General features: G+C 35.9%; 2 protein-coding genes and 1 pseudogene across 2 annotated transcripts; 2 read left to right on the top strand and 1 right to left on the bottom strand.

Annotated features, from left to right (window-relative positions):
- The first annotated feature begins 4853 nt into the window (after positions 1-4853).
- Positions 4854-11879, top strand: LOC132305008 (subtilisin-like protease SBT5.6; annotated as a pseudogene).
- A 7152-nt stretch (positions 11880-19031) lies between these two features.
- LOC132305007 (putative F-box protein At3g29830) lies at positions 19032-22514 on the bottom strand. Its single transcript, XM_059802695.1, has 6 exons — positions 22438-22514; positions 20643-21389; positions 20478-20529; positions 20176-20334; positions 19159-19446; positions 19032-19088 (listed from the first exon to the last, which is right to left on the bottom strand). The coding sequence occupies exons 1-6, from the start codon at positions 22512-22514 to the stop codon at positions 19032-19034; spliced, it is 1380 nt and encodes a 459-aa protein (XP_059658678.1).
- A 93-nt stretch (positions 22515-22607) lies between these two features.
- Positions 22608-23825, top strand: LOC132305006 (uncharacterized). The gene is made up of 3 exons (XM_059802694.1): positions 22608-22685; positions 23080-23424; positions 23490-23825. The coding sequence occupies exons 1-3, from the start codon at positions 22608-22610 to the stop codon at positions 23823-23825; spliced, it is 759 nt and encodes a 252-aa protein (XP_059658677.1).
- The last annotated feature ends 2828 nt before the right edge of the window (positions 23826-26653 follow it).

The following is a 26653-nucleotide window of genomic DNA, read 5'->3' as shown; positions in this document are numbered from 1 at the left end:
GGGAAAGGAGCGCCTTGCCAAGGCCTACGATAAACACTAAGGTACTAAGGCATTTTACCTAAGGGAAGAAGGTTAATTTGATAAAAGATGGGTGGCAGCCATGGAAAAGCTTGAAGATCAGATTTGCAGCAGTGTAGAAGAAGGGGAAATGAAATGATTTAATTTTATAACCCCCTATTTATAGTAAAACCTTAAAAGTGCCCCGAAAGGGCCTCGCCGGGTCTGAAAAAGTGAAATTCGCGGAGACGTGCTCAAACGGTAAAACACCATGAACGAAAAAGAACCAAAATAAAAAAAAAAAAAATGAACAAAGGAAGAAACAGTGTCAAAAACTGAGTTCCGTACAGGAAGATATGCCTCTAACAAGTTCGGTAGCAACCGGGGCCGAAAACCCTAAAACTGAAAAAAAAATGACCGGAAAGAAATTTTAAGAGTACACGACTGGACAAAAAGTGAAAATGAATCCTGTACGAGGATTCAGGCTCAAAACGAGGCATTTTGCAATAACTTTCGTTAATTGCACAATAACCCCTACAAAAAGGGATAACTGCAAAACTGCCTAGAATGAAAATATCTTCCAAAAGATATTTTTAAAAAAACCCTTAATCAAAGTATCTCCAAAATATATTTATGAAAAACACCCCAAGAAACATCACTGTTTCTGAAGAATCCTTTCATCCACACCCCTACGGAAGAAAGAAACAACTAGCGAGCTTTTCTGCAGAAGTAAAATTATGTGTTTTGAGGAAATCAACTAAAATGAAAACTCGTGAAGTCAAAATTCAACTCCGAACATAAAAAGTGAGGTTGTGCCAACAAAGTGACAAACGGGAAAAAGACGAAAAGTGAATAGTGTCAAAAAATAAAAATGTGGAAATGATTCGGTCCTTAAAGGAAGCTGTCAATCCAAAAGAAAGAGTCTCGGAAACCATTTTCGAGCACTCGAGATGATACTAAGTGATGAGTAACCGAATTCAGAAAAGAAAATTCAATGAAAAAAATTTATCCGTAAAATTTCAGAAAAAAGAAAAGAAGGAAAATGACCGGGTCATTACAATATGGGACGAAACTAGCCACCAAAGCAGTTGGCATATGATTTCTTCAATGGCCATCTAGCCAATGATACTAAGTTAAATACTACTGATAGTTATAATTCCGCTCAAGCAATAGTGAAAAAGCTGCAAACTACTCCGAAAAAAAATAAAAATAAAAATAAAAATTACCACACTTTATTGATGTTGAATGACTTAATGATTTGTTTGCTTTGAAAAATATTTCTAAAGAAGAGTCCAAGGCATTGCTAGTATGGGGTCAAATCCATCTCTCATTGTCAAGGTCAGACGCTTTGCTTGAAACAACTCAAGGTATCAAAGAGGGTGCCGTAGTGTGGAAACAATTATTGTCAACAAAAAAAAAAAAAAAACACATAACACAAACACTGCATGTACAGAAAGTAGATGTCCACATACATGTACAGAAATGGTACCATGTTAGCTCAATTTTTAATTTAATCATCGATCACCCAAATACTGGAAAATACAATAGCCATTGTAGTTGTAGTTAAAAACCAAAATACATTGATGGGTCATAATCACAAAGCAATTCTTACGATTTTTCCACAACAAAAATAGATAGATGCATATAGCATAGCACACACATATACAAGGAACATATATACATATGAACACACCTTTGTATGCTTATGATATCCATCAAAAATCGGATTTAGCTTAAATTTGATTAAATGAAATTAAACATAGACAATGCTAGAAGGAACTCACCTATAATCTTGTTGCAAATTTGGACCTTTTCCCCTAAAATCTTGCTTTAGGGTTTTGTTGCTCTCTGTTCGAAACCCTTACTTCAATTTAGGGTTTGTGAGTTAGTGAAGAAATTGAACTAACTAGATGGATAAGGGGCTTTCAAAGCTTTGTCTTACACTCCTAACTTTTTCATCCCATAATCTTTTCACTGCCTTGGAATTGCTTGCCACTTACCGACAACAGGGGGACTTTCTTTGTTTTTTGATCCACCTCTTAGGGAAAATAGGCCTACTAGATTTCCCATCTATATCCGGCATCCAAATTCTCAAATAGACCTCGGCTAAAAAAAGATGACATCGGTTGTGAAGGGAGGGTGGCAAGGGACAAGGACGCAAGTGAATAATAGCTTACAAAGGAAGGCTTACCAGATCACTGTTTGGTGGTGAATGATGATACAACAAACAAAGATTTGAACAACACTTGTTGCGAAATTAGACCTCCTTCTTCTCTAAAGCTTCCAATTTCAAGGTTCTGTCGCCCCTTCAATTTAGGGTTCTTTGGAAGAGGACGGTAGAAGAGGGCTTTGTTTTGTTTGATGAGTTTGGTTTTTTGTTTTGTTTAGGAATTATGTTTATGCTTCAATTTTTATTTCTTATTTCTTATTTTTTTTTTAATAAAAAGTTCGCTCCGTTATCCTTAACGAAAAAAAGCCATTTTTCTTGTTATCGTGGACCCCACCTTATATATTAAAACCACAAAAGACGTGGCCAAACCAAAGCCTCAAGAAACAGGACAACAGGGGACTGCAGGAAAAAAAGCCAGCAGAGGATTTGCACCTTGTAAATGATTGTGTCAAATACATGTCCTGCGAATCAATGATTTTGAGAAAATCTAAATATTTCTCGCGAACCGCCCAGGTATTGTTGTGGTGGGATCAATTCGTATGTGAGAGAACCTAATGCCCACTTGATGACGTAGCGGGGCCAATTCCTTTGTGAGAGAACCCACACGTAGTATCATTTTTTTTTAAGTCAATTGAAGTAACTAGTACTAAAATACGAGGTTGGATCCTCTCCAGGAAAAGAGAGGTCCTGCAGAGGATCCTTATCCCTAAAATACTGTAAACTATAAAAGGGCTGCAACTCGAGCGGGTTTTAGGTATAACTTAAGCCTAACCGACCATATGAAATGTTATACCTAAGCCCAAGCCCAACCCTAACTCTATCCTCAATCTTAATTACTCAACTCAAGCTCAACCCATCCTTCTACTTTAAAATTCGGGCTTGCAACTCGGGCTTAGATTTTGGGTAAAAATTTCGGGTTAATGTGGGTTACTCATATGGCTAATCCTTACACCAAAAATTTAATATGATCTTAAATTAGTTTTAGATTAAATTACTCTAAAACAAGAAAAAGTTTTAAAACTTTTTGTAAATTTTTAATAAATTGCAAACAATTTTTTAGAAATTAATTCTCCTAAATGTTAACATACAATAAGTTAAGATTTTTTTGTTAAGATTTAACAAAAGAATTTAAAAAGAAAAAAATGTAATCATACTTTAAATATCATTTATAATGTATTTTAAAGTAAAAATATATATGAAAATAATATTTGAATTCGGGTTCGGGTTTGGGTTCGGGTTGGCTTAAGTTGTTAGCACTTCAACCTAAGTCCAACTTTAATTAAATTCGGGTTGAGATTTTTTAACCCAAATCCAACCCTAATTGTAAAAATGATTGTCCAAACTCGTAAAAAATCGGACTGGACTCAGATTAAGTTCATATTACCCAATCCAAGTTGCACCCCTAAAGACAATATATTGATTGTCAAGAAAAGATGACCGTAAGAAAATTAGTTGTCTTTTAGCAAACAAGTCATTTTCTTTTTAAAAATGGATAATGCTTAGCTACTTACTGGTGAGTAGAGTGAAACTACTCACCCCTATATGGTCCAATAATAAAATAACATCACATTTAAAAATAAAATAATCCACACCTAAAAATATTATTCAATGATTGATCCGAGAAAGTAGAAAAATGTGTGAATTATTAATTTTATTATTAAAGGTGATGTGTTAATTTGTTATTGGATCACATAGCGGTGAGTAGCTTCACCCTACTCACTGATGAGTAGCTAAGCATTGTCCTTAAAAAATTATCACTAAATTTGGGGTTCATCTATACAAAAATCCTTCCTAATTTGGTGGTACGAAGGATCTTTCACACACACTTTTCAATCTATATTATAGTGATAATTAACATCTATAATAGTTCTAGAAGCAAAAATTAAATTATTTGGAGGTTGTTTGTATGACAAAGCTTGAATGCTACAGATGAAAAAAAATAAAACGGCTGAATCATTCATGGGGCGGAGTTCATTTGACTAGGAAATGGTAAATATATGATTTAAATAATCAAATTAAAAATATTTTCTAAACCAAATCTAATAATTATCTACGAATGGTTCAACGTTTTGTGAGATAGTTGAAGCTTCATTGCATGGCGTTTCATGCAAGTATGCAACTGCTAAGGAGTAAATTTTTTAAAAAAATATTATTGGAACTCCAAACAACAATATATATATATATACACACACACACGTGTGTGTGTTTTTACATCAACATGTCTCACCCACTCATGGACCATGGTTGGGGTTTCCGTATACCATTTTAAGAAACGACACTATGACTTGGTAATCAAGAGGAAACAGACTGAAACATTTATATATATTTTCTTTTCATGCGCAGTTGTGTGTGTATGTGTGTGTGTATATATATATATATCTCTCATTAATCGCACTTAAAAAATGTACGTTTGTTGATTAGTCACGTAGTAATGATTATGCAATATTTATCAATATATAGAGCCCTTTTGTCAACCCTCGTTTCCACCATTGATGTTTCTAAATTGTATCTCCACATTCATATGAAACTAGTTTGATCAGATTATATAATACATCCAAATTTCTATTGAATAATTAACCTACATATATAGACAAAAACCCAAGTTTAATTGTTTACATAAAGGGCATATTTATAAAGTTAAGAACAAATTATCAAACCAGTCTAAGTAGGTCTAGCTAAGATCAAAATGACGAAACATTCCAGTGTATTTTGTGCTCTCCTCTTTCTTCATGTTTTTGGCTCATTTGCCCAACACCAGGTTCAGTATTGCTTCTTTATATATATTTTTCAAAACCATACATATATATACACTTTATTTTTGTGATATATACATGTAATTGCAGGTTTATATAGTATATGTTGGAGAACATAGCTTTACATGAAATTGAAGAAGCCCATCACTTGTATCTTCTCTCAGTAAAGAATTCTAAAGAAGAAGCAAAAGCTTCCCTTATTTACAGTTTCAAGAACATCATTAATGGCTTCTCAGCATTTCTCACCCCAGATGAAGCTGCCAAGTTATCAGGTATATATGTACTTGTTTTTCCCGGGTAAACAGATATATATATACACACACACACACACATATATATAGATACATGTACTTAGATATATGTTAATTTATGTAAAGCATAGGTCAGAATATCTCTGTTTGTTCTTCACATAATGAAATTTCTTTGTTGATCTTTACTGTAGACATGGACTATACGATCAAACCAGTAAATCTTTGTATATTATGAAGTGCATGATTTACGTATTTATGTCATTTCTTGACTACAATATTTGTGCTTGTGGTAACAATATAATATGAATGTTTATATATAGTATATATGTACATATAATGTGTGCTTTGTGTATGTATTTTTATATTTTATGTGGTTAGAATTCAATTATTTATGTCCTTAATTAGTGATTGTTTAACAGAGAAGGAAGAAGTAATTTCAGTGTTTCGAAGCCGTCCGAGAAGATACAGTCTTCATACCACAAGATCATGGGATTTTGTAAACTCACTTGAAGCAGCAGGAGATTCATTGAACAATGCAGATAATTTTGGAGAATTACTAGATAAAGCAAATTATGGAAAAGATGTCATTGTTGGAGTCTTGGATAGTGGTAATTTCAATTGAAAGAACTTACTGCATTTATGTATTTTCAATTTATTTCTATCCTTTTTCAATTGATTTTTTCACCTCTAAAAAAATTAAAGAAGGACTAGTCTAGTATTAGAGACTTTATAGGGCCGCGGGAGTCGATCTTACCTCCATAAGAACTCATAGACTCAAGGAACAATAGAGCAACATTAGCCCCAAAGCCTATCATTCTGTGTTTTATTTTTTATTTTGTTTTTGTAAAACTATCAACTATTATACATAATAATGAGAATTTAGAAACAAACTTATATTGGACCTATTCTATTCTCTTAATTATGCTCTGTATTTTTTGTTTGGGAAATTTTTAGATATGTTATAAAATACTAACACCAACCATCAAATTTAATTCGACAATGAGTTTAGGATTTAAATAATACAAATAATTCAACAATATAATATTAAATTAATAATAGAAAATTTATATGATGATAGAATTTAAGATAGTAAAACAATAATAGTAAAATAAGAATGAAAGAGATGACCTGATAAGGAGGCAATGTGTAAACACATTGACATAAAGGTGATAGTTCTCCTCTCCATGTGGGTGTTGGCGGCACTAATCAGTTCCAAGATACAATTAACTTACAGTGACGTCTCCTCTATATGCATGACTACATAAAAATTAGGTCAAAATCTATGTGTATTTCGTTAATAAGTAGATATAAAATATGGTGGGACACAACAACTCCTTTTTATGGTGTATGGGAATGTAAGGGACTTTGATAAACTTTAGTAAGGGATTTAAAATAAATAAACCATACTATTTAATATATTAAATACAATTTTAATATAATACTTATTATTATATTAAATAGTATTTATATGTTTTACTAAAATAACTATAACCGTGTTTACATGCACCCACTTGCCTATCATGAATCCTTGACCTTTCACTTTGAAAGGTGAAAAAGTACCACAATGTTGATAAAATACCATTGAACTACAATTCTTGAATGTTGTACTCATGGTTTGCAGTCGCGGTGAAACGAACTCGGACGAATATCAGTGTAAATCGACCGAACTTACTAGTTTACGAAGGTACGTATGTAACGATATCGGACCATTGAAAAATGATTATAGCGAACCATGGTTATATTATAAATATGTGTATATATATATACCATGGTTATATTATACACATATTATATATACCATGGTTATATTATACACATATTATAGATACCATGGTTATATTATACACATATTATAAATATGTGTATAATATAACCATGGTATATATATATACACATATTTATAATATGTGTGTGTGTGTGTATAAATTGTTAGAAGACTCACTCATTTCTCTTCTTGAGGACTCAACCCTCACCTCCTAGCTCCCAACTCCCAATTAACTTTGTCCATTTGCCCGAGTCTCAAATTCTCGGATAAAAATTTTTTCCAGTGAAATAGTAGTTCGGTTCCATCAGGTTAAGGAAGCACCCCCACAAAAAAAGTTGTGATTTTCAGCTCATTTTTTGTAAGTTACATCACTAACTTGATGAAACTACACACACAGAATTTTATTCCCAAACCTTCACCTCCCAACTAGATTACAACTTCAATAAAAATTGTAATAAAAAAACTCATTTACCCATGCCGATTTGCTCTATAGGGATTCTAACCATCGCCTGCGCACAGCTCCCAACTCATATTTGCCCATTTGCCCAAAACTCAATCCGTCGCTCCAAAAAGAAGAAACGATACCACTGATTGTAATATAAAGACTCACTTTTAACCTATGTCCTATAGGAGACTAGAACCCTCACCTCCTTACTCCCAACTCAAGGAGTTATATAACTCGATGACTGTGTGTTATTGTACCAGGTGTATGGCCAGAGTCGCAGAGTTTCAGTGATGAAGGGATGGAGCCAATTCCAAATTCATGGAAAGGAATCTGCCAACATGGAGTTGCCTTCAACCAATCTCATTGTAATAGGTGATTTTCCATTCTTTCAGACACACACATGTCTCATTTTAATTCTTATTAATTAGCCATAGATAAGAGATTGCTATTTCATTTTTCATTATTTATTAGTTGGGTGTTCAACAGTAAGGCTGCAACTCGGGCGAGTTGGACGAGTTTGAAATATAATTTGAATCCAACTCATCATATGAAATGTTAAACCCAAGCTCAACCCTAACTCTATCATTAACCTTAAGTACTCAACCCAAATCCAACTTACCCTTCTACTTTTAAATTCGGGCTTGCAACTCAGGCTTAGATTCCTGGTAAAAATTTCGGATTAATTCGAGTTACTCATATGGCTAATCTTTACACTGAATATTTAATATGATCTTGAATTAGTTTTAGATTAAATACTCTTAAATAAGAAAAAGTTTAAAGACTTTTTTGTAGATTTTTAATAAAATTACAAGCAAATTTTTAAAAAATTAATTCTCCTAATTGTTAACATATAATAAGTTAAGATTTAACAAAATAAGTTGAAAAGAAAAAAAGTAATCATACTTTAAATATTATATATAATGTATTTAAAAGTAAAAATATATATAAAAATAATATTAGAATTCGGGTTTGGGTTGACACGAGTTACTAACATTTCAAAGTTCAGCCCAAGCCCAACCCTAATTAAATTCGAATTGAGATTTTTTAACCCAAGTCCAACCTTAATTGTAAAAATGATTGTCTAAGCCCGTGAAAAATCAAGTTGGGTTTGGGTTACCCAACCCAAGCTGCACCCTAATGTTCAAGGACCATTATATTTTTTCCATTCTTTTCCCTTTTTTCTTTCCTGTAGCATTTAGTAGATATGGGACATTAAATATTTCTTAAACTACTGTTCCCATTCTCAATTAGGGCACAATTAACAAAAGATGAATTTTTAGGTGCAAAAAGTTCATAGAAAGTTTGCATGGTATTTAGAGGTGGAGTAAAAAATATACAGATAAATACATCTGAAGTGTTGTAATTAACAAATTGATGTACTACAATAGAAGATTTTGTAAGATGAACTATATATGAATATTCTTAATTAAATTGATGGATAACAAACACGAAAGAGAGAGAACGAAATGGGTAGAGTCAAATAATCTGTAATAATCAAAAGTAACATCAATCAAGATAACCGTCTGTTTCGAAGCACCCTATTAGCTCCTAGGAATTGGAATTGGAGAAAATTCAGTTTAAACTTTGAACTAAATTTTCTTTAATTCTAAATTCAAGGCGTTGATTCAGTGCACCCAAACATAGTGTAAGTGTATTTGAGAGTTGAGGAAGAGCTAGACAATCACTGGACAATCAAGATGCTAATGGAAGGTACTGATAGCCTATGATACATGAAATTAAAGACATGGCTGTAGATGGACAAAAGTATCAAGAAGAATAAAAGGTTAGATCAAATTTGTTCAGTTGCCCCAATTAGTTGAGTATCATGTTCTACTGCATCACACAGGTCGAAAATTACTTTCTATGAATCCCAGCAACAAACATATGATCTCAAGCTAATATGATGAAATAAATTACCACCTTTAAACCTCTTGTAAAAGATGACTTTGTTGTTTATTTACATTACAAACTATGTATTTTGTGTGAATGTCATTGCAGAAAATTAATAGGTGCTAGATACTATTTAAAGGGTTATGAAGCATACTATGGTCGTCTCAACGATACGGAGGACTATAGGTCACCCCGTGACAAGAATGGCCATGGAACCCACACGGCCTCTACTGTTGGAGGCCGACAAGTTTCGCCAATGGTACAGCCTCCGGTGGTGCCCCACTTGTGCGCCTGGCCATCTACAAAGTATGTTGGCCGATCCCAGGGGAGCCTGTAGTGGATGGTAACACTTGCTTTGATGGAGACATGATTGCAGCTTTTGATGATGCCATGGCCGATGGTGTTGATGTGCTCAGCATCTCCATCGGCGCAGATGATCTTGTTCCACTTACAGAAGATGGGATTGCAATTGGGGCATTACATGCCATGAAGCGAAACATTGTAGTGGCATGTAGTGCTGGCAACGGTGGCCCTGCCTCATCAACTGTCAAATATGTGGCACCATGGATCATCACTGTTGGGGCAAGTAGCATAGACCGAGTCTTTAGCTCGCCTGTTGTGTTAGGAAATGGCATGAAAATTGAGGAAACACTCACTCATGGAACAAATTCTAACCTCCAATAGGAAAAGAAAAGTACTTTTATGAACATTTTGTTGATTTTCTTTCCTTTGCACCGTCTTACTTGTTTTGTAACCTGTTATAGGGACAAACGATAACCCCATATAAGTTGCACAATATGTACCCACTGGTCTATGCAGGAAATGCGGAACTACCTGGCACAATCACGAACAGAACAACGGGGTAAATATTTATTTGCCTGTGTTCTTGATTTTTGGATTGTTATTTTGTATTCCTAATGACTTGAATTTGTTAATCTTCAGACGATGCCTTCCTGGTAGCCTCTCACCGGATTTAGTGAAAGGAAAGATTAATTTTTTTTTGCTTGTTTGGACACATTGGAAATGCTGAAAAAGGTTTGGTGGTGAAAAGAGCTGGGGGTGTTGGTATGATCGTAGAGAACCCTGATAATGGCATGGGAATATCAGTTGATGCTCATTCACTTCCTGGAACAACGACATTTTCCAACGATTCAGCTACAATTCTCAATTACATAAGCACTGATAAGAATCCAATCGCAACAATAATCCCAGCGCGAACAGTTCTTAACACTAACCCAGCACCATTCATGGCAGCTTTCTCGTCCAGAGGTCCAAACGGCCTTGATCCTAATATTCTCAAGGTAATTTATAGTACTAATTAGTGTTCCGCTTATAGGTGCCAAAACAAAAGCCTTGCTGAATGTATAAAAATGCTAAATAATACAGAAACATAACAAAGTGAGGAATGAAATGCTAAACTAACATATGTCTATACAATGCTTGCAACTTGTAAGTATATTATGAACCATTGATTTGCAACTACAAACTCATTTTTCACACCTAAATTTGCAATTTCTTTTCGAAGAACTATATTTATTTTAACATCGTATCAATTGTATTTAAATTTAATGACCACCAACTTAATTGGTTTTGTGATTTCAAATTTAATGATCACCTACTTGATTATTTGTGGCCTGACATTACTGCTCCAGGATTAGATATCTTGGCAGCATGGATTGAGGACACCTCCCCCACATATTTGGCTGATGATCATCGAGTGGTCAAGTACAACATTCTCTCTGGCACTTCCATGTCCTGCCTTCATGTGGCTGCTGCAGCTGCACTTGTCAAAGCCATACACCCCGATTGGAGCAGCGCGGCTATAAAATCTGCTCTAACGACCACTGGTACACAAACATATCTATATTTGAATATGTGCAAGTGCAAGTACACGTGAATACGCCTTTTGCATGGTTTGTCACTCAGAAAACAGTTCTCAAGAACTTGGAAAAACATAAAACTGTTTTTCAGGCATTTTTTTAACCGAGTTTAAAAAAACTGTATTCTACCAAGCAGGCAATGTTCAGGATTATCACAACCTAGAGTGTTGATTACTGTTATTATTTTTCTTTTGCAGCCGGAGTAAACAATAACATCGGGACACAGATGACAGATGCATTAGGATATCCCGGAACCCCCTTCCAGTATGGAGCTGGCCACTTCCAACCAACAAAAGCAGCTGATCCTGGTCTTGTTTACGACACCACTTACAGGGACTACCTTATCTTCCTCTGCAATTTTAGTACTGGTGTCAATAAATTTGAACCATCATTTCAGTGCCCTGAGCAATTGCCTTCATCAAGCAATCTTAACTACCCATCCCTTGCAATTGCCAAACACAATGGCACCATGACTGTGAACAGGACTGTCACAAATGTCGGTGGCAATGGAGGTGTGTACACTTTGACAATCGAAAAACCAGTTGGATATTTGGTAGAGATCTCTCCAACAATTTTATAATTTAGACATTTCAGGGAGAAGAAGAAGTTCACCATTACAGTCAAAGAAGAGTGGGATGAATAAAACAGGTGAATATGCATTTGGTTGGTATGTGTGGAGTGATGGGATTCATATAGTAAAAAGTCCCATTGCAGTGTCCTCAGCATAGCTTTGTAGCAATTTTGTATCTTTCTTAAGTCTTCTTTTATTTTCCATTTTTTCCCCAAGGAATATACACATTTTTTATAAAAAAAAAAAAATCAATTTATTTTATTTATTGGTGTTAATTTTCTTTATTTTATGGAAATTTCAAGTCTGTTTATTGATTTGGTTCTTAGCACGGTAACCGTTATCGTTAGCACATTTATTTGTCAAGCATTCTACGATGGCCTTAGTTTCTATAAACCCCATGGAGTTCTTGCCTGATCATTGTCTCCATAAAATCTTTTTTTTTCTTATTTTTTTAATACTAGAATTATAAGTATGGAACAGTAGAAGAAAAAATAGCTTGCTACACATAGTTGAAAAGCCTAGATTAGATCTCTTATGTATTTAATTAACTAAAATGAGCTAAAATAAAATGGATTTAGGACTGACATTTTTTTTCCGGGGACTGTTTTGACCCTTTTTAATAAGCCGAACCACATTAAATCATTGTGTTTAGAGTATAGTATATACTACTCGAAGAAATCTTTCCACGATCACCCATATCCCGACTAGGACTCTGGAGAATATTGTAACGACCCTTAACTGATACCATTTTTTTTTTTTTTTTTTTTTTTTTTTTTTTTTAAATTCGGCATAACCTCCCCGAAATATAGACCTACCGCAACCTGTTTAAATGCCTTCTTAACCTGTCATGCAACTGATTTCTGAATTCACGGCAACAGTATATAATCATACACAGTCAAATAACACCGATAATTACTTTAACTAAAATTATCATTCCATTCATCAACAAGGTTACATGCTACCAAATTCCCATCCAAAATACCATCAAATACCTTAGTTACATTACATGACGAAGTTTTGCAATATATATATATATATACCTTTACACTTTTAGTACTTTGCAAAAATAATGGGGAATATACAAAAGACACAAAAGTGAGCTTCTAGTATCGCTCAAGCTTGAGGTGGGTTGTCGTCCACCAGTTCTTTTCCAAGACCTGAAAAAAAAAATGTATAAATAGTAGGGTGAGCTATATGCTCAATAGGTGACACTTAAGACACAAATCTTGTGTCCTTGTGAATTCAAGCAAAGAATAGGCCAATGGGAAATAGGGATCATTCAACGTAGGGGATCTTATACAGCACACAAGTCATTTCCCAATATAATCAATGCAATGCAATGAATGCAAATGCATGCCAATGTCACTCCCCATTTTCATTCTCGAAATCATCACTTTCAAATGTTAATGTAACCCCCTTTGGTAACTCCGCCGCGACGAGAGAAGGATTGGCTATCGTCCCTAGGCCTTTGGTGACTCCGCAACGCCGTCGAGGGGCCCGAATAGCTCAACCACGCTAGGGTACTCTCCTTAGTTCCCTCTAGGTTACATTAACCTACCGGCTCGTTGGTAACTCCGTAGTGACCGGGTTTATCAAAACCATTTCACAAAACCATCATCTCCCAAAATTCCCCATTTCATTCCATTGACAAATTCACCCTTTTTTATGCATCCCAATGACATGAGCATGCATGTATGTATATGTGACATGCCTTCAATATTATAACATACAAAATTTTACTCCATAACTTAAACATATAACATGTCAACATATTCGAATGGAGTAACAACACAATTAAGCACAACATAATACATCTAGGCATATATCATGTTCATCATTTTCAATTAAATCAACAACACATTTAACATCACAAAGCTACAATCTAGACATACTTTTTACATGGAACCAATCAAAATGAAAGTCATGAAATTCTCTAGACCACATTTAAGAAATCATCAACACAAAAAAATCTCAAGTAGAGCATGTTAGCACATAAGAGATACATAATTCACAATGGGACAAGAAGTAGATGGATTAAGATGCCCCTACCCCGAAATCAAGCGAAATCCCTAGAAATGGGTTTCAAATTCGCACTCCAATAGGTGCCCAAAGTTGGAAATTGATGGTATGGATGTATAAAGCTTGACACGAGCTTCGTTTTGCCTCAAACGGCCCCTCAATCTGATAAGCGATGAGTGAGAAATCAAAATCCAAAATTTGGTTCACAAGTGAAAAGAAAAAGAAGAGAGAAAATGAGAGAGCATAAGGGCTTACGGGAAAGAGAGAGTGAGAGAGAGAAATGGGTTTCTCACCCATTTTGTGGGTGGGTGGTGGGGCCCACTTACTTTAATTTTCTTTTCTCTTTTTTTTTTTGCTTAATTTACACCTCATACACATAAAATACTCCTCTAAATAAATGCTACATTATCACACAAATTAAATTCCACAAAATAAAATTGGACCCAACAACAATTCCGGACGATAAGTGAAAAGACGAAAATGCCCTTGCGGCTAAAAATTCCCAGAAAAAAATGAAAAATGCTAAAATTTAGAAGCATCACAAATATATTCGGTATGGCTGGTGCATTACGCACGGGGCACGACACGTCCGTGTACCCAGAGCCCTAAACTCATGTTTTTGAATAACCGGAATTGACCAGTTAGATGTAATAACAGCAATTTGGTTCAGTCGTTGGGCTTGTAAAATTGGACTCTTTTGTATCTGGATCCAATCAATCAGTTGGGCCAAATTTTTTTCTTTTCCTTTAATTGGGCTGGATCTTAACACCAGCCCAACAGTGTACATTTATACCTATATTTATAGAATTGATTGGCCTTCGTGGTAAAAAAAAAAAAAAAACTTGGTGTGCATGCGTAGTGATATTGCAAATTTGATACCTTTGGTAAATTGATCATCTTTTGATGGATATATTCAGATAATTGTAACAATTTTTCTTAAAGCTTCAAGCTAGTTTTCATATAACTGTAATTTTAGATCTCTTAATGCGAATTTGAGTAGTTTTTCATTTCATTTAAATGTCAACCATATGAAAAAATTACTACTAAATGAACGATTCAATATGATCTCAAAGTTTTTTTTCTTTATTTAAAGTATAAGCTTGACTTCGCATTGATCAACATGAGTGGATATTCTTAATTCTGACTAAACCCTATAAGAAAACTTAATTGAAAAAATAAAAATAAAAAATTGATAGTCAAGAAAAGATATAGCTTTCTTTTAGCGAACAAATTCTTTTTAAAAAAATTATCACTAAACTATATGATTATCACTAAATCAGCTGTCAAGCCTGTCAGCCTATATGATTTATTATTATTATTATTATTATTATTTTGACACCACCAAACTATATATTTTCATTTTATATTTTTATCTTTACTTTTCTTTAATTTTTAGTTTTATCTTTACTTGTCCATTACTGGCATCCTCTAATAGTGTCTTTTTCAATCATTTTACAAAATAATTTATTTTTATATATTTTATAAAATGGTTAAGTAAGGGTAATTTAGTCAACTTGGGGTTTAAATTTGTCAGAGTGATCAATTTGCACAAAATTGAAACTTTTGGGGTGTTTTTTGCACGTGAGGGGATTCCTCTAATAGTGTCTTTTCCGGTCATTTTACAAAATTATTTATTTTTATATATTTTATAAAATGATTCAGTAAGGATAATTTGGTTAACTTATGGTTTTAATTTGTTAAAGGGACCTATTTGCACCAAATTGAAACTTTAGAGAGATATATATATATATATATATATATATATTGTACGTGAGGGTGTGTGTGATATGCACTGTTTTAGGGATATTTTCTACATTTCACCCTTTCAAAAGGACAATACTTAGGTCCTCCCATGAGAGGATGAACTTTATCCGCCAACTAAAGTGGTCCAATACAATTAAGACACATGGTAATGGTTATTATATAACTTCTTGTTAAAACCAAATCCTTTTTCTTTTTTTTTTTTCTTTTCTTGTTTAAAATTTTGTAACTCTGATGTATATATATATACAAAAAAACTATATTCAAATATAAGTTATCATCAAATTTTCATATAATATTTTAAACGCATATTCATTCCCAATTTAATAGTACATTTTCTTTAAATAAATATGGAAAGAGGCTGAAAATGTTTTGACGACCTTTCTCTATCTCTCTGATTTTGTTCTGCTGCTTCCTTGATTTTTTCACTCTAATTCACAATTCTCTCTTTTCCACAATTCAATAAATTAAGACTTAAGGGTACAACGGCCATTAACTTGTATCACATAGTAAATGAAATAAGGTTCGGGGCAATATAGTCCTTTCGGGGGTTAAAAATATAATTATGACGTTTTATTGGGTCATAAAATAATTACGTGAAACCTCACTTGGGTACCAAAATGCAATTTGGAAAACTAAACACATATTACTTAAAAGACAGAAACCGATCGACGTATCCACACTATATGTCGACTGGTTTGGGTATGAACAGTGGGAAAACCCATTACCAAGATACTGGTCAACGTATGGGAAGCTATACGTCGACTGGTTTGGGACATGATACCGGTCGACATATGGGATGTCATACGTCAACTGGTTTGGAACTTATGCAACATTAACCCACACTGTGAAGATACCAGTCGACATATGGGAAGTACGTCGTCCGGTTCTGGAAAATCTTCACTTCCACTTCCCACTATCCAGTGATAACCTAGATACACCAACATTGGTATTTCAAACACCCACGCCACTACACTTACGTGTAATTTTAATACATTTCAATAATAAATTCAATAACAACAACCATGTTATTAACATAATTTACCACACGTCACCAAAATACACTAGAGAATTTAGTGTAATTAAAAGTTAATTACATTTTCTCAATGGCCATGAATACAAAATTATTTACATTCCCAAAATTACAATTACACATGAAATGGCCAAATACAAAATAGCAAAAAAATCATCTTCTAACAACTTTCAAGCTTGCGGAGGAATCTCATCCGCCATTTCTTTGCCATGACCTGAAAAAAAAATATTAGTATGGTGGGGTGAGCAATTTGCTCAGTAGGTGACGCCTAAGACGCACCTCATGAGACCCCGTGAATCCAAAACAAAGATTGGCCAATAGGAGTTGGGGTCATTCAACATAGGAAAAGAAAAAAATACAACATGGTTATCATTCTTAACATAAATAATAAGATGCAATAGAGATGCAATGCATGCCGATGCCGCTCCCCATTTTCACAATCAGAATCATCGCCTTCAAACTGTTAATGTAATCCCCTTTGGTGACTCCGCAGCGCCGAGAGAAGGATTGGCTACTGTCCCTGACCTTTGGTGACTCCGCAGCGTCATTATGGGGCCCAAATAGCTCAACCACGCTAGGGCAATCTCCCTAGTTCCCTCTATGTTACATTAACCTACCGGCCCGTTGGTGACTCCGCAGCGACCGGGTTTTCCAAAACACTTTCATCAAAATATTCTTTCCCAAAACTCCCCATTTTCATTTCAAAAATAATTTCTTCCCTTCATGCAACCCAATGGTGTACATACATGTCTCATGATCTCAATACTATGAAAATGAGGAATTTGACATAACACAAGTAAGCATGTTCTCATATTTTTAATATTTAAACAATAATGGATTAACACAAAATACAATAGGGCATGCTTTCATACACTATTCATAACATGTGAATAATACAATAGGCATAAAATTCATTATATAAGCATGCTTCTCATATAGCACAATCAAGACAAGTCTTCACTTATTCACATATATACAATCAAGACATTTTAAGCTACAATTAACACCAATAAGCATGCTATAACACAATTCAAGTAGAATAACTCACAAAGGTGCATGAATAATGTGAATTAGGAAGCCTTTACCTCAAATTGAGCAAAACCCTTAAAATGATCAAGAATTTCGAAATCCAAGGGAAGCACCTAAGCTGAAATTGCTTACACTAGCGCGTAGAGCTCGTCGTGCTCTTCGTTTCACCTCAAACGTCACTCGAAAACTCCAAGAATTAAAGAAGTTATCAAGTCTCAAAGATTTGAAGCAAAGAAGAAGGAAAAATGGAGTGAAGGTAGAGAGAGGGAAGAGGTAGCGGGGAGAGAGAGTGTGAGAGACCAAAAATGGTCTCTAACCATATTTGTTTTAATGATGGGTCCCACCACTAATTCTTTTCTTTTCCCTTTTTCTTTTTAATTTCAATTTACACCACATACATAAAAATGCACCACTTAATCCACATAAATTAAAATATATGAAATGCAAATGGACCCAACCACAATCCCGTACGCATAATGTGAAAAGACAAAAATGCCCCTATGACAATGAAAATTCCAGAAAAATGAAAAACACTGAAAAATCGGAAATGTCACATTTTGGCTTCCGTATATTGTATCAATTTTGGGGATTTAAAAAAAAAAAAAAAAACCCTTCAAAAGTTCATGAAAGACTGTAATGATGAATAGTGAGTTACAGAGAGAAAGAATTAAGGGAACAGCAGAACGAACAAGATGAATAGAGAAATTCTTTCCATATTTATTTTTGGTATCTTTAGTGCCCAAATAAAATATCAACTATTTAGATAATTACATGACAATTACACATAAGATTTGGACTAGGAGTAAGCTAATTTGATCAGACATAGTATCATTACTCTAAACAAAATTAACTGGAGAACTTTTAAATTTTCCATTTTCGTTTGGCATCACAACATAAAATTTAATTTTCCATTTTTATTTATTTATTTATTTTTGGTATCACAACATAAAGTTTAATTTTGTTAGACATTTTTATAACAAATGCAACAGATATATATATATATATATATATATATATATATATATATAATCAATACAGGCTTTTTTTTTACCAAATATTTTCATATTGATGTATCCCACAGTTTTTTTTCATGCAAGAGATTTTCATTTTCCATCTCCCTTTGATTATTGAATTTAAGGAAAACAATAAAGTTCTTTGTTTTTCTAACAAGATAAAAATAAATAAATAAATATTCCAAATGTCTTTCGTGTGAATCCGGGGTTTTAAAAGCGTAATAAAACAAAGAAGCCACTGAAAAAAAGAAGATTAATAAAATTCTGATATTGTAATAAAAACAAAATAAATGAAAAATCTCTGTACTTAAAGCCTTTTCCCAAGTTTTTATTTTTTTTTAACCATATCGAATACCAAATAAAATTATGAGGCAAGGATGTACATGCAACGGCTTCTACACACATTGGAAAAGCCTAAAAAAATACTAGTAAATTCATTTTTATTCAACGTCTGTCATTCCACAAACGAAATGTGTTCTTTCCCATTATTGTTCAATGCAGATTGAAGATCCTTCATAAAATAAGAATGAGAAGGATGTAGAAGAAATAGCTTATACAAACATATATAATTAAAGGATTACCAAATCTGCTCCGACAGGAAGTTTGGTTCCAAGCTTCTTGGCGCGCTTTCTCGCTGCTGTTTTTTTCTTGGTCACCATGAACTCCCATGGAGTTCCTATAAGAAGTGGATCTCGAGGATCAAAAGTAAATTTCTCAAGATTCACAGCACTTTTGATTAAATACATGGCAAGCTCAACATCATTTGTACGCCCAACAAAACCAATGAACTCCACCACCTTAAGGTACTGATGGGGCCGAGAAGTAAACCTATCATGCTTTCTTTTCCAAAATGGCTTAACCCATACAAGCTGTAACAAAGAGGAATACAAAACCAAATTCCCAAGCATCAAATCCTAATTGCTCAAGTTAAAATTACAACATTGCTACACCAGCGAAATCAAACGCCTGAAGACAATTAGCATACAAAACCAAATTACCAAGCATCTAATCATAACTGTTCAAGTTGGAATCACAGCAGTGCCAGGCTTAATGGAATAACCACCACAGATAAAATGGTACAACTTATATATAAGAAAACACGGGCTTAATGGAGTAACCACCACGGGCAAAATGGAACGTGTTAGACATGAGAAAACACTGCATTCAAAATGAATTCACACTGTTTTGAAGAGCAACAAGACTAAATCTAACCGAAAAAGGTCACAGACCTCAAGAGGTCCTACTCGGGGAGGAGTTCTTGAACAATCACGAAAATAAAGCCATCTAAGAACGTGAAACATATTAAAAGACCATGTAAAACTCCAAGGCAGTAAATATTAAACCAACACGGGAACAACTTAACGATAAATATTCATTTAGAAATTACTAGAACAATCAGGAGAATAAGCAAGCTAAGCTAAGCACTGTAAGATCATTTTTCCTATCATTGGTAATTTTGTAATACCTATAAAGAAGCAATTACTTGTGAAAATTAAAAGCTTGTCCAAATGAATCAAAATTTCTATTTCAAAATTCAGTTACGAAAGCAATAAATCTCAAGAGTTTAGAAATGCAAGTTGTAAAGTAAAACTTATTACCTTGAACACAAATTTAGCCAAGAAAGGACATGTTTCTATCAGGGGAGTAAAACCAGTATGGCTATGATTATCCGTTGCACCAACTACCAACTCCAGTCGCTTGAGTTTATCTAATACAGGAAATTTAGTATCTTCAAGACCAGGATCTTCAAAGGTATGCTGAATAAACCAAAGAAAAAGTCAATCAGCACAAATTGATAATAATGTAAAAAATAACAATTATGAAAAAAAAATTATGTTAAAAAAGGAATAAAATAAAGATGAAGGGGGGGAGATCAAATGAATCAGTTAAAGTTCCTAACCTGCGTCATGCTGGCAATATGCAGCGTAAGGCTCTCTAGCTGAGAAAGAAAGCTTGAAATATCCAAAAACTTATATATTAGATAATCGCAATATGCACCCCAAAATACAAATCAACAGGCGGCTGTACATTCTTAAATGGTTGGCTTATTTTTGGTCCGAAGTACTTAAATGACATGAGATTCGTTACAAAAATCTCAATACTTTCCACATTAAAGCAGCGAATTATCTCCAAATGCTTCAATTTAAGTGATAGATGGGGAACTTTCAGATTTACGAGAAAGTCAGAATGTTTTACATACAATTTTTCCAAAAATGGACAGTTAGTTAAGAAGTACTCAAGAACTTGTCCGGTAACATTAACGTGTGTCAACAAGAGATTGGTCAGGTGGTTGCAACTAGTAAACCAAAGAGACAATGAAGGAAGGTGATTTGTAATACCATTGGGGTCAGGAAAATTGTAATCCTCTTCCTCTCTATTATAATCGGTACGGTGTGTGAAGTCCAACTCAAGCCTTTTAACTCTCTTTTCCATTGCAAAGTTAACCCAATTGTCAATATCAAATCTATAACTTTCATCAAAATCAAAGTTTACTCTGAATTCATCTATAGTTGAAGCGTTGTGCGATTTCAAGACTTGATTAACCCAACTCAAATACAAACGCTTTTCTACTTCAACTTCCTTTTCACCGAGTAGAATTCCATTGATTATATGTGAGGCATCGAAGTTCAAACTACTAATGTGTGTCCAGATATACCTCCATCTCTTTGATAAGATACAAGTTCTTCCAGCTTCTTTCATTGTCAATAGCGACAAGATTGAAACAAGTACAACATCTGGAAGTCCACTAATGTGATCCTCCAAACACAACCCTCCTCCTTTATCATCCTTATCACCTTTATCATCCTTATCACTATTGCAAATAAAGAAGGAAAAAAAAAAATACAAATAATTAAGAAAGTGTGATAACAGAAACATAGTCGTGCTGAATTTTTGTAACAAAATTAATTCATTAAAAAATAAATCAATAAATAGAGACATATAAATCCATATATAAGTAAAAAGATGGTACCTTGGGTTTTTAGCACAACATATTGAGGTTGGTCTATTGGTTTTCTCCATGGAATTTGAACTTACAGTTCTCTGCATAATTTAACACACAAATCTGCCGATCCAATAGATAGCAGGAGGAGAAGATGAACTGATTAGAGATATAAAAAAACCAAACAAGAGCAAAGAGCAATTGTGTATAAACTTGATGGATGTATAATTTAAATATCCATAATTAAGGGAAGATTACTAATTTAACGCACTATTGAGATAGGCTCTGCAGATTACGATAAGGATTACAGATTGAGATAGGCTTTATAGATTACGATAAGAATTAAAGATTGTGATAAGGATTAAAGATTACGATGAGGATTAAGTCTACAGATTACAATAAGGTAATTCTACGTGACATCTTAACCTAAGCCCTATAAAAAAGGCGGGGGAATCAACGTTTTGAGGTACACAATAAACCCTAACTCAATTTCTCGATTTCTCCAGGGAGATTATCATTCACACTGACTTGTTCGTCGGAGCCTACTCCACCGATAACACACCGGTGTTCGTAGGATCACTTTTTCTTCTCTTTATTCAGGAAGTCAGATCAGATCCAGGTTGCGCAGAATCTATCATCAACAGTTTGCGCCATCTGTGGGAACGATTTTAGTTCTCTAAATAAAGTGTGGTTCGATTGCGATCTGGTCTGGTTGCTGGCGAATACGAAGCGTTGCAAACTTCTAATCAAGGGGACTCGACGAGGCAACCCCCCGCCGTCCCAAACGATCAGGAACGCGTCACAGCGTTGGAACAACAGGTTTAAACCCTAAATAAGGGAATGAACCAATTAGTCCAGAAAAATTCAATGATTCTACAACGCTTAGCCGCCCTTAATGAGGTGGAGAATAATGAAGTACCCAAGAATAACTCCCGTAGGATTGACAACGACGCTGAGCTTAGTCAAATAGGGGGTCAACAGAGAAGCCATCACCATCGGTCTCTTGAACGGAATAATACCAGGCTTCGTGTAGGTACCTCTAGTTGTGTTGGTGACAAGACTGAAGACGTCACTTATTTTAATCTGTAGATGCAAGATCTGAGAACTAGGGTTAAAGACGTCATGCAAGCAATGAAAGGGAAGGGCCAGGCCACAGTGAACGATCTGGTACAGAAGACTAACCTAGCATTTAGCCTCGCTATTATGTTATGAGTTATCCTCTACCTAGCAAATTTAATATGCCAACTCTTGAGAGCTTCGATGGGACGCGGGACCCTCTTTATCATTTGGAGACCTACAGCCAACTCTTGAGAGCTTCGATGGGACGCGGGACCCTCTCGATCATTTGGAGACCTACAAAGCTCTTATGTATTTGCAAGTCGTACCGGATGAGATTATATACAGGGCTTTCCCTACCACACTAAAGGGTTGGGCTCGTCCTTGGTTTAATAAAGCCAGGCTCCATTGAAATCTTTAATGAGTTGAGCAAACAATTCATGGGACACTTTATTGCTGGGCAGAGGCATATGAGACAGCAACACACTTATTGAATGTGAAACAGCAGAAGGGAAAGCCTCTCCGTGGTTACATAAGTCGTTTCAACGCTGATATGCTGCAGGTAGAAGAGGTGGACGACAAGGTTGCCCTCACAGCCTTTATGGGAGGACTACAGACTTCTAAGTTCCTATTTTCCTTATCAAAAGAAGCCCCTACAAGCATGACAAAGTTGATGGTTAGAGCATGGAAGCACATGAACGCTGAGAATGCTATGAATGCACGAAAAAACAAAGGTGGTGAAGATAAGAGGTCGGAGAAGAAGAGGCCAGCACCTAACATTAGGGAGGAAAAGGAATCAAAGTACAAGAAATTCTCAAACAACCAGGCTGACAGATCGTCTCGCCGCCAAGTGAGCCCAGGCAGGTATAATAACAATACCCCCTAAATACATCTGTAGATCAAATCTTTCTGCAGATTCAAGATGACGCATCATTGAAATGGCCGCCAAAGCTAAAAGCTGATCCAACAAAGAGGTCTCTAGGTAAATACTGTAGGTTTCACCGGGACCATGGACATAACACAAAAGATTGTTTCGACCTCAAAAACCAAATCGAGAACCTTGTTCGTAAAGGTCATTTACGCAAATTCACAACTGGAAATGGAAAAGGAGGCTCCAACCCAGCCCGGGAGGGCCGAGATAATCGCCCTCCTCAACACCAACCAATGGGTGAGATCAAAGTTATATCGGGTGGCTTCGCTAGTGGTGGTGAGACGAGTTCGGCTCGGAGGGCTCATGCTAGGAGTATTTAGAGTTTTTCAGAGGTGAATGAAGTTGGAATGACAAGTCCTCCAACAAAATTACCTCGAGTTGAGGAGCCAGTCATAACCTTTTATGAAGAAGATGACAAGGGAATTCACCAGCCCCATGATGACCCCCTGGGCATACGAGAAATTGAAAATTGGCCGAGAGAAGCTCCGACCCATGAAATCACCACTGGTGGGATTTTCAGGCGATAAAGTACATCCACTGGGGGCAGTTACCTTTCCAATTACTGCAGGAACCAATCCAAAGCAGGTCACTGTAATGGTGGACTTCGTAGTGGTGGACTGCCCATCATCATACAATATTATCCTGGGGAGGACAACATTGAATGCCATGAAAGCAATCACGTCCACTTACCATCTCCTGATGCGCTTCCCAACTGAATATGGTATGGGAGAGCTAAGAGGGGACCAAACAATGGCTCGCGAATGTTATGTCGCCTCTCTTAAAAAAACAAAATCGTAAGAGGCATTTACGATTGAAGGGCTAGAAGTGAAAGATAGACCAGACTTTCATAGAGCGGAACCTACAGAGGAGCTAGAAGAGGTCATCCTTGGTGACGGTGAGCCCGAGAAAAAAGTGAGTATAGGGTCTTTACTCCCCTCAGGTATCAAAGACAAACTTACTCAATTCCTCAGGAAGAATCGAGACGTATTTACATGGGTCCATGAAGACATACCGGGTATAGACCCCACTATCATGGAGCACCGCTTAAATGTAAATCCTGACTTTAAACCTGTCAGACAAAAGAGGAGGACTTTCGTTCCAGAAAGGAATCAGGCTATATCAGAAGAGGTGGAAAAGCTCTTAAAAGTCGACTTTATTCAAGAGGTGTACTACCCCGACTGGCTGGAAAATGTGGTCTTAGTGAAGAAGGCAAATGGGAAGTGGAGGCTATGTGTGGATTTCACCAACCTTAACAAAGCTTGCCCGAATGACAGCTTTCCTCTCCCAAGAATCGATATGCTCGTTGAGGGAACGGCTGGACACGAACTATTAAGTTTCATGGATGCATATTCTGGATACAACCAGATATCTATGTACACCTCAGATAAAGAAAAAATGGCCTTCATCATTGATAGAGGTTTGTACTGTTACAAAGTAATGTCGTTTGGGCTCAAGAACGCTGGTGCAACATACCAAAGGCTAATGAATGCAATGTTTAAGCATCAAATTGGTAGAAACATGGAGGTATATGTTGATGACATGTTGGTGAAAAGCTTAAAAGCTGAAAACCATTTGACTGACCTGCAGGAGACCTTCGAGGTACTTAGGAGGCATAAGATGAAACTCAACCCCAGCAAGTGTGCCTTTGGGGTTTCCTCAGGAAAGTTCTTGGGATATATGGTAAGCAGAAGAGGAATTGAGGCCAATCCAGAGAAGATCCGAGCAGTCATTGACATGAGATCGACAAGATCAACCAAGGATCTACACTGACTAACAGGGAAGATTGCTGCCTTGAGTAGGCTAATCTCTCGGTCAACTGACAGGTGTCTACCTTTCTTTCGTGTGCTAAGGAATGCGTTTGAATGGACCCCAGAGTGTGAGCAGGCATTCAAAGAACTAAAGCAATACCTTAGTTCTCCCCCACTACTGTCTCGAACCATACCGGGAGAGGAACTATACATATACCTTGCAGTCTCCACGACAGCTGTCAGTTCAGCTCTGATACGAGAAGAAGAAGGGGTCCAAAGGCCAGTATACTTCATGAGCAGAGCACTTAGGGGTGCGGAGGAAAGATATCCAAAGATGGAACAGTTGACCTTTGCTTTAATTGTGTTCGCCAGGAAACTGAGACCATACTTTCAAGCGCATACGATAGTGGTCCTAACAGATCAACCCCTTCGACAGGTCCTACACAAGCTAGAAAGCTCTGGTCGACTGATGAAGTGGTCAGTAGCGTTAGAGGAGTTCGACATTCAGTATAAGCCAAGAACAGTAGTAAAGGCTCAGGTGTTGGCTGATTTCTTAGCTGAGTTTACCCCTCCAGAAGAGGATAAACAACCCCAATTTTCGACAGAACCAGGTTTAAGTGAGCAGATGGGCCCAGAAGTAGTCTGGGACTTGTTCGTGGATGGGTCATCTAATGTTCAGGTTAGCGGAGCCGGGCTTGTTCTTGTCTCCCCAGAGGGAGAAAGTATACAGTACGCACTTCGGTTTGGTTTCAACGCAACCAACAACAAAGCAGAGTACGAAGCCTTGATAGCAGGATTAGAAGTGGCAAATGCCTAGGGGTTGAGCAATTACACCGACTCCGAGCTGGTCGCTGGACAAGTTCAAGCGGAATATGAGGCACGAGACGAGAAGATGAAGAGTTACCTACAAAAGGTGAAGGAATTAAAGAATCACTTCCAAAGATTCTCAATTCATCAAATACCACGAGAAGAGAATGGGAAAGCAGACGCTTTAGCCCGGCTAGCTACTGCATTGAACCTGAGATCAATAAGAATATACCACTGGAATATTTGGACGAACCATTTATATCTCAGGAGAGACAAATTGAAGTGCAACAAGCGATATTGAGTGTGGAATGGGCAGATCCTATCATCCGATATATCAAGGATGGGGTGCTACCAACAGACCGAGCAGAAGCTCGAAAGGTCAAGATGCGGGCAGCTAGGTATACGCTTATCAAAGGGGTGCTCAACAAGAGAAGCTTCTCCATGTCGTATTTACGATGCGTTTCTAGCGAGGAAGCTGACTACATTTTAAGGGAGATCCACCTAGGAGTTTGTGGAAACCATGCTGGGGGTAGGTCACTTGCTAACAAGGCCATCCGACTAGGATACTATTGGCCCACCATGCAGAAAGATGC

This window comes from Cornus florida, unplaced genomic scaffold, assembly GCF_030987335.1.
Source record: "Cornus florida cultivar Cherokee Brave unplaced genomic scaffold, ASM3098733v1 CherokeeBrave_3.0.0_Hap2_Chr04, whole genome shotgun sequence".
NCBI classification, from domain to species: domain Eukaryota; kingdom Viridiplantae; phylum Streptophyta; class Magnoliopsida; order Cornales; family Cornaceae; genus Cornus; species Cornus florida.
The sequence above is the reverse complement of the archived record's forward strand: the minus strand, read 5'-3'. Positions and strand labels throughout refer to the sequence as shown.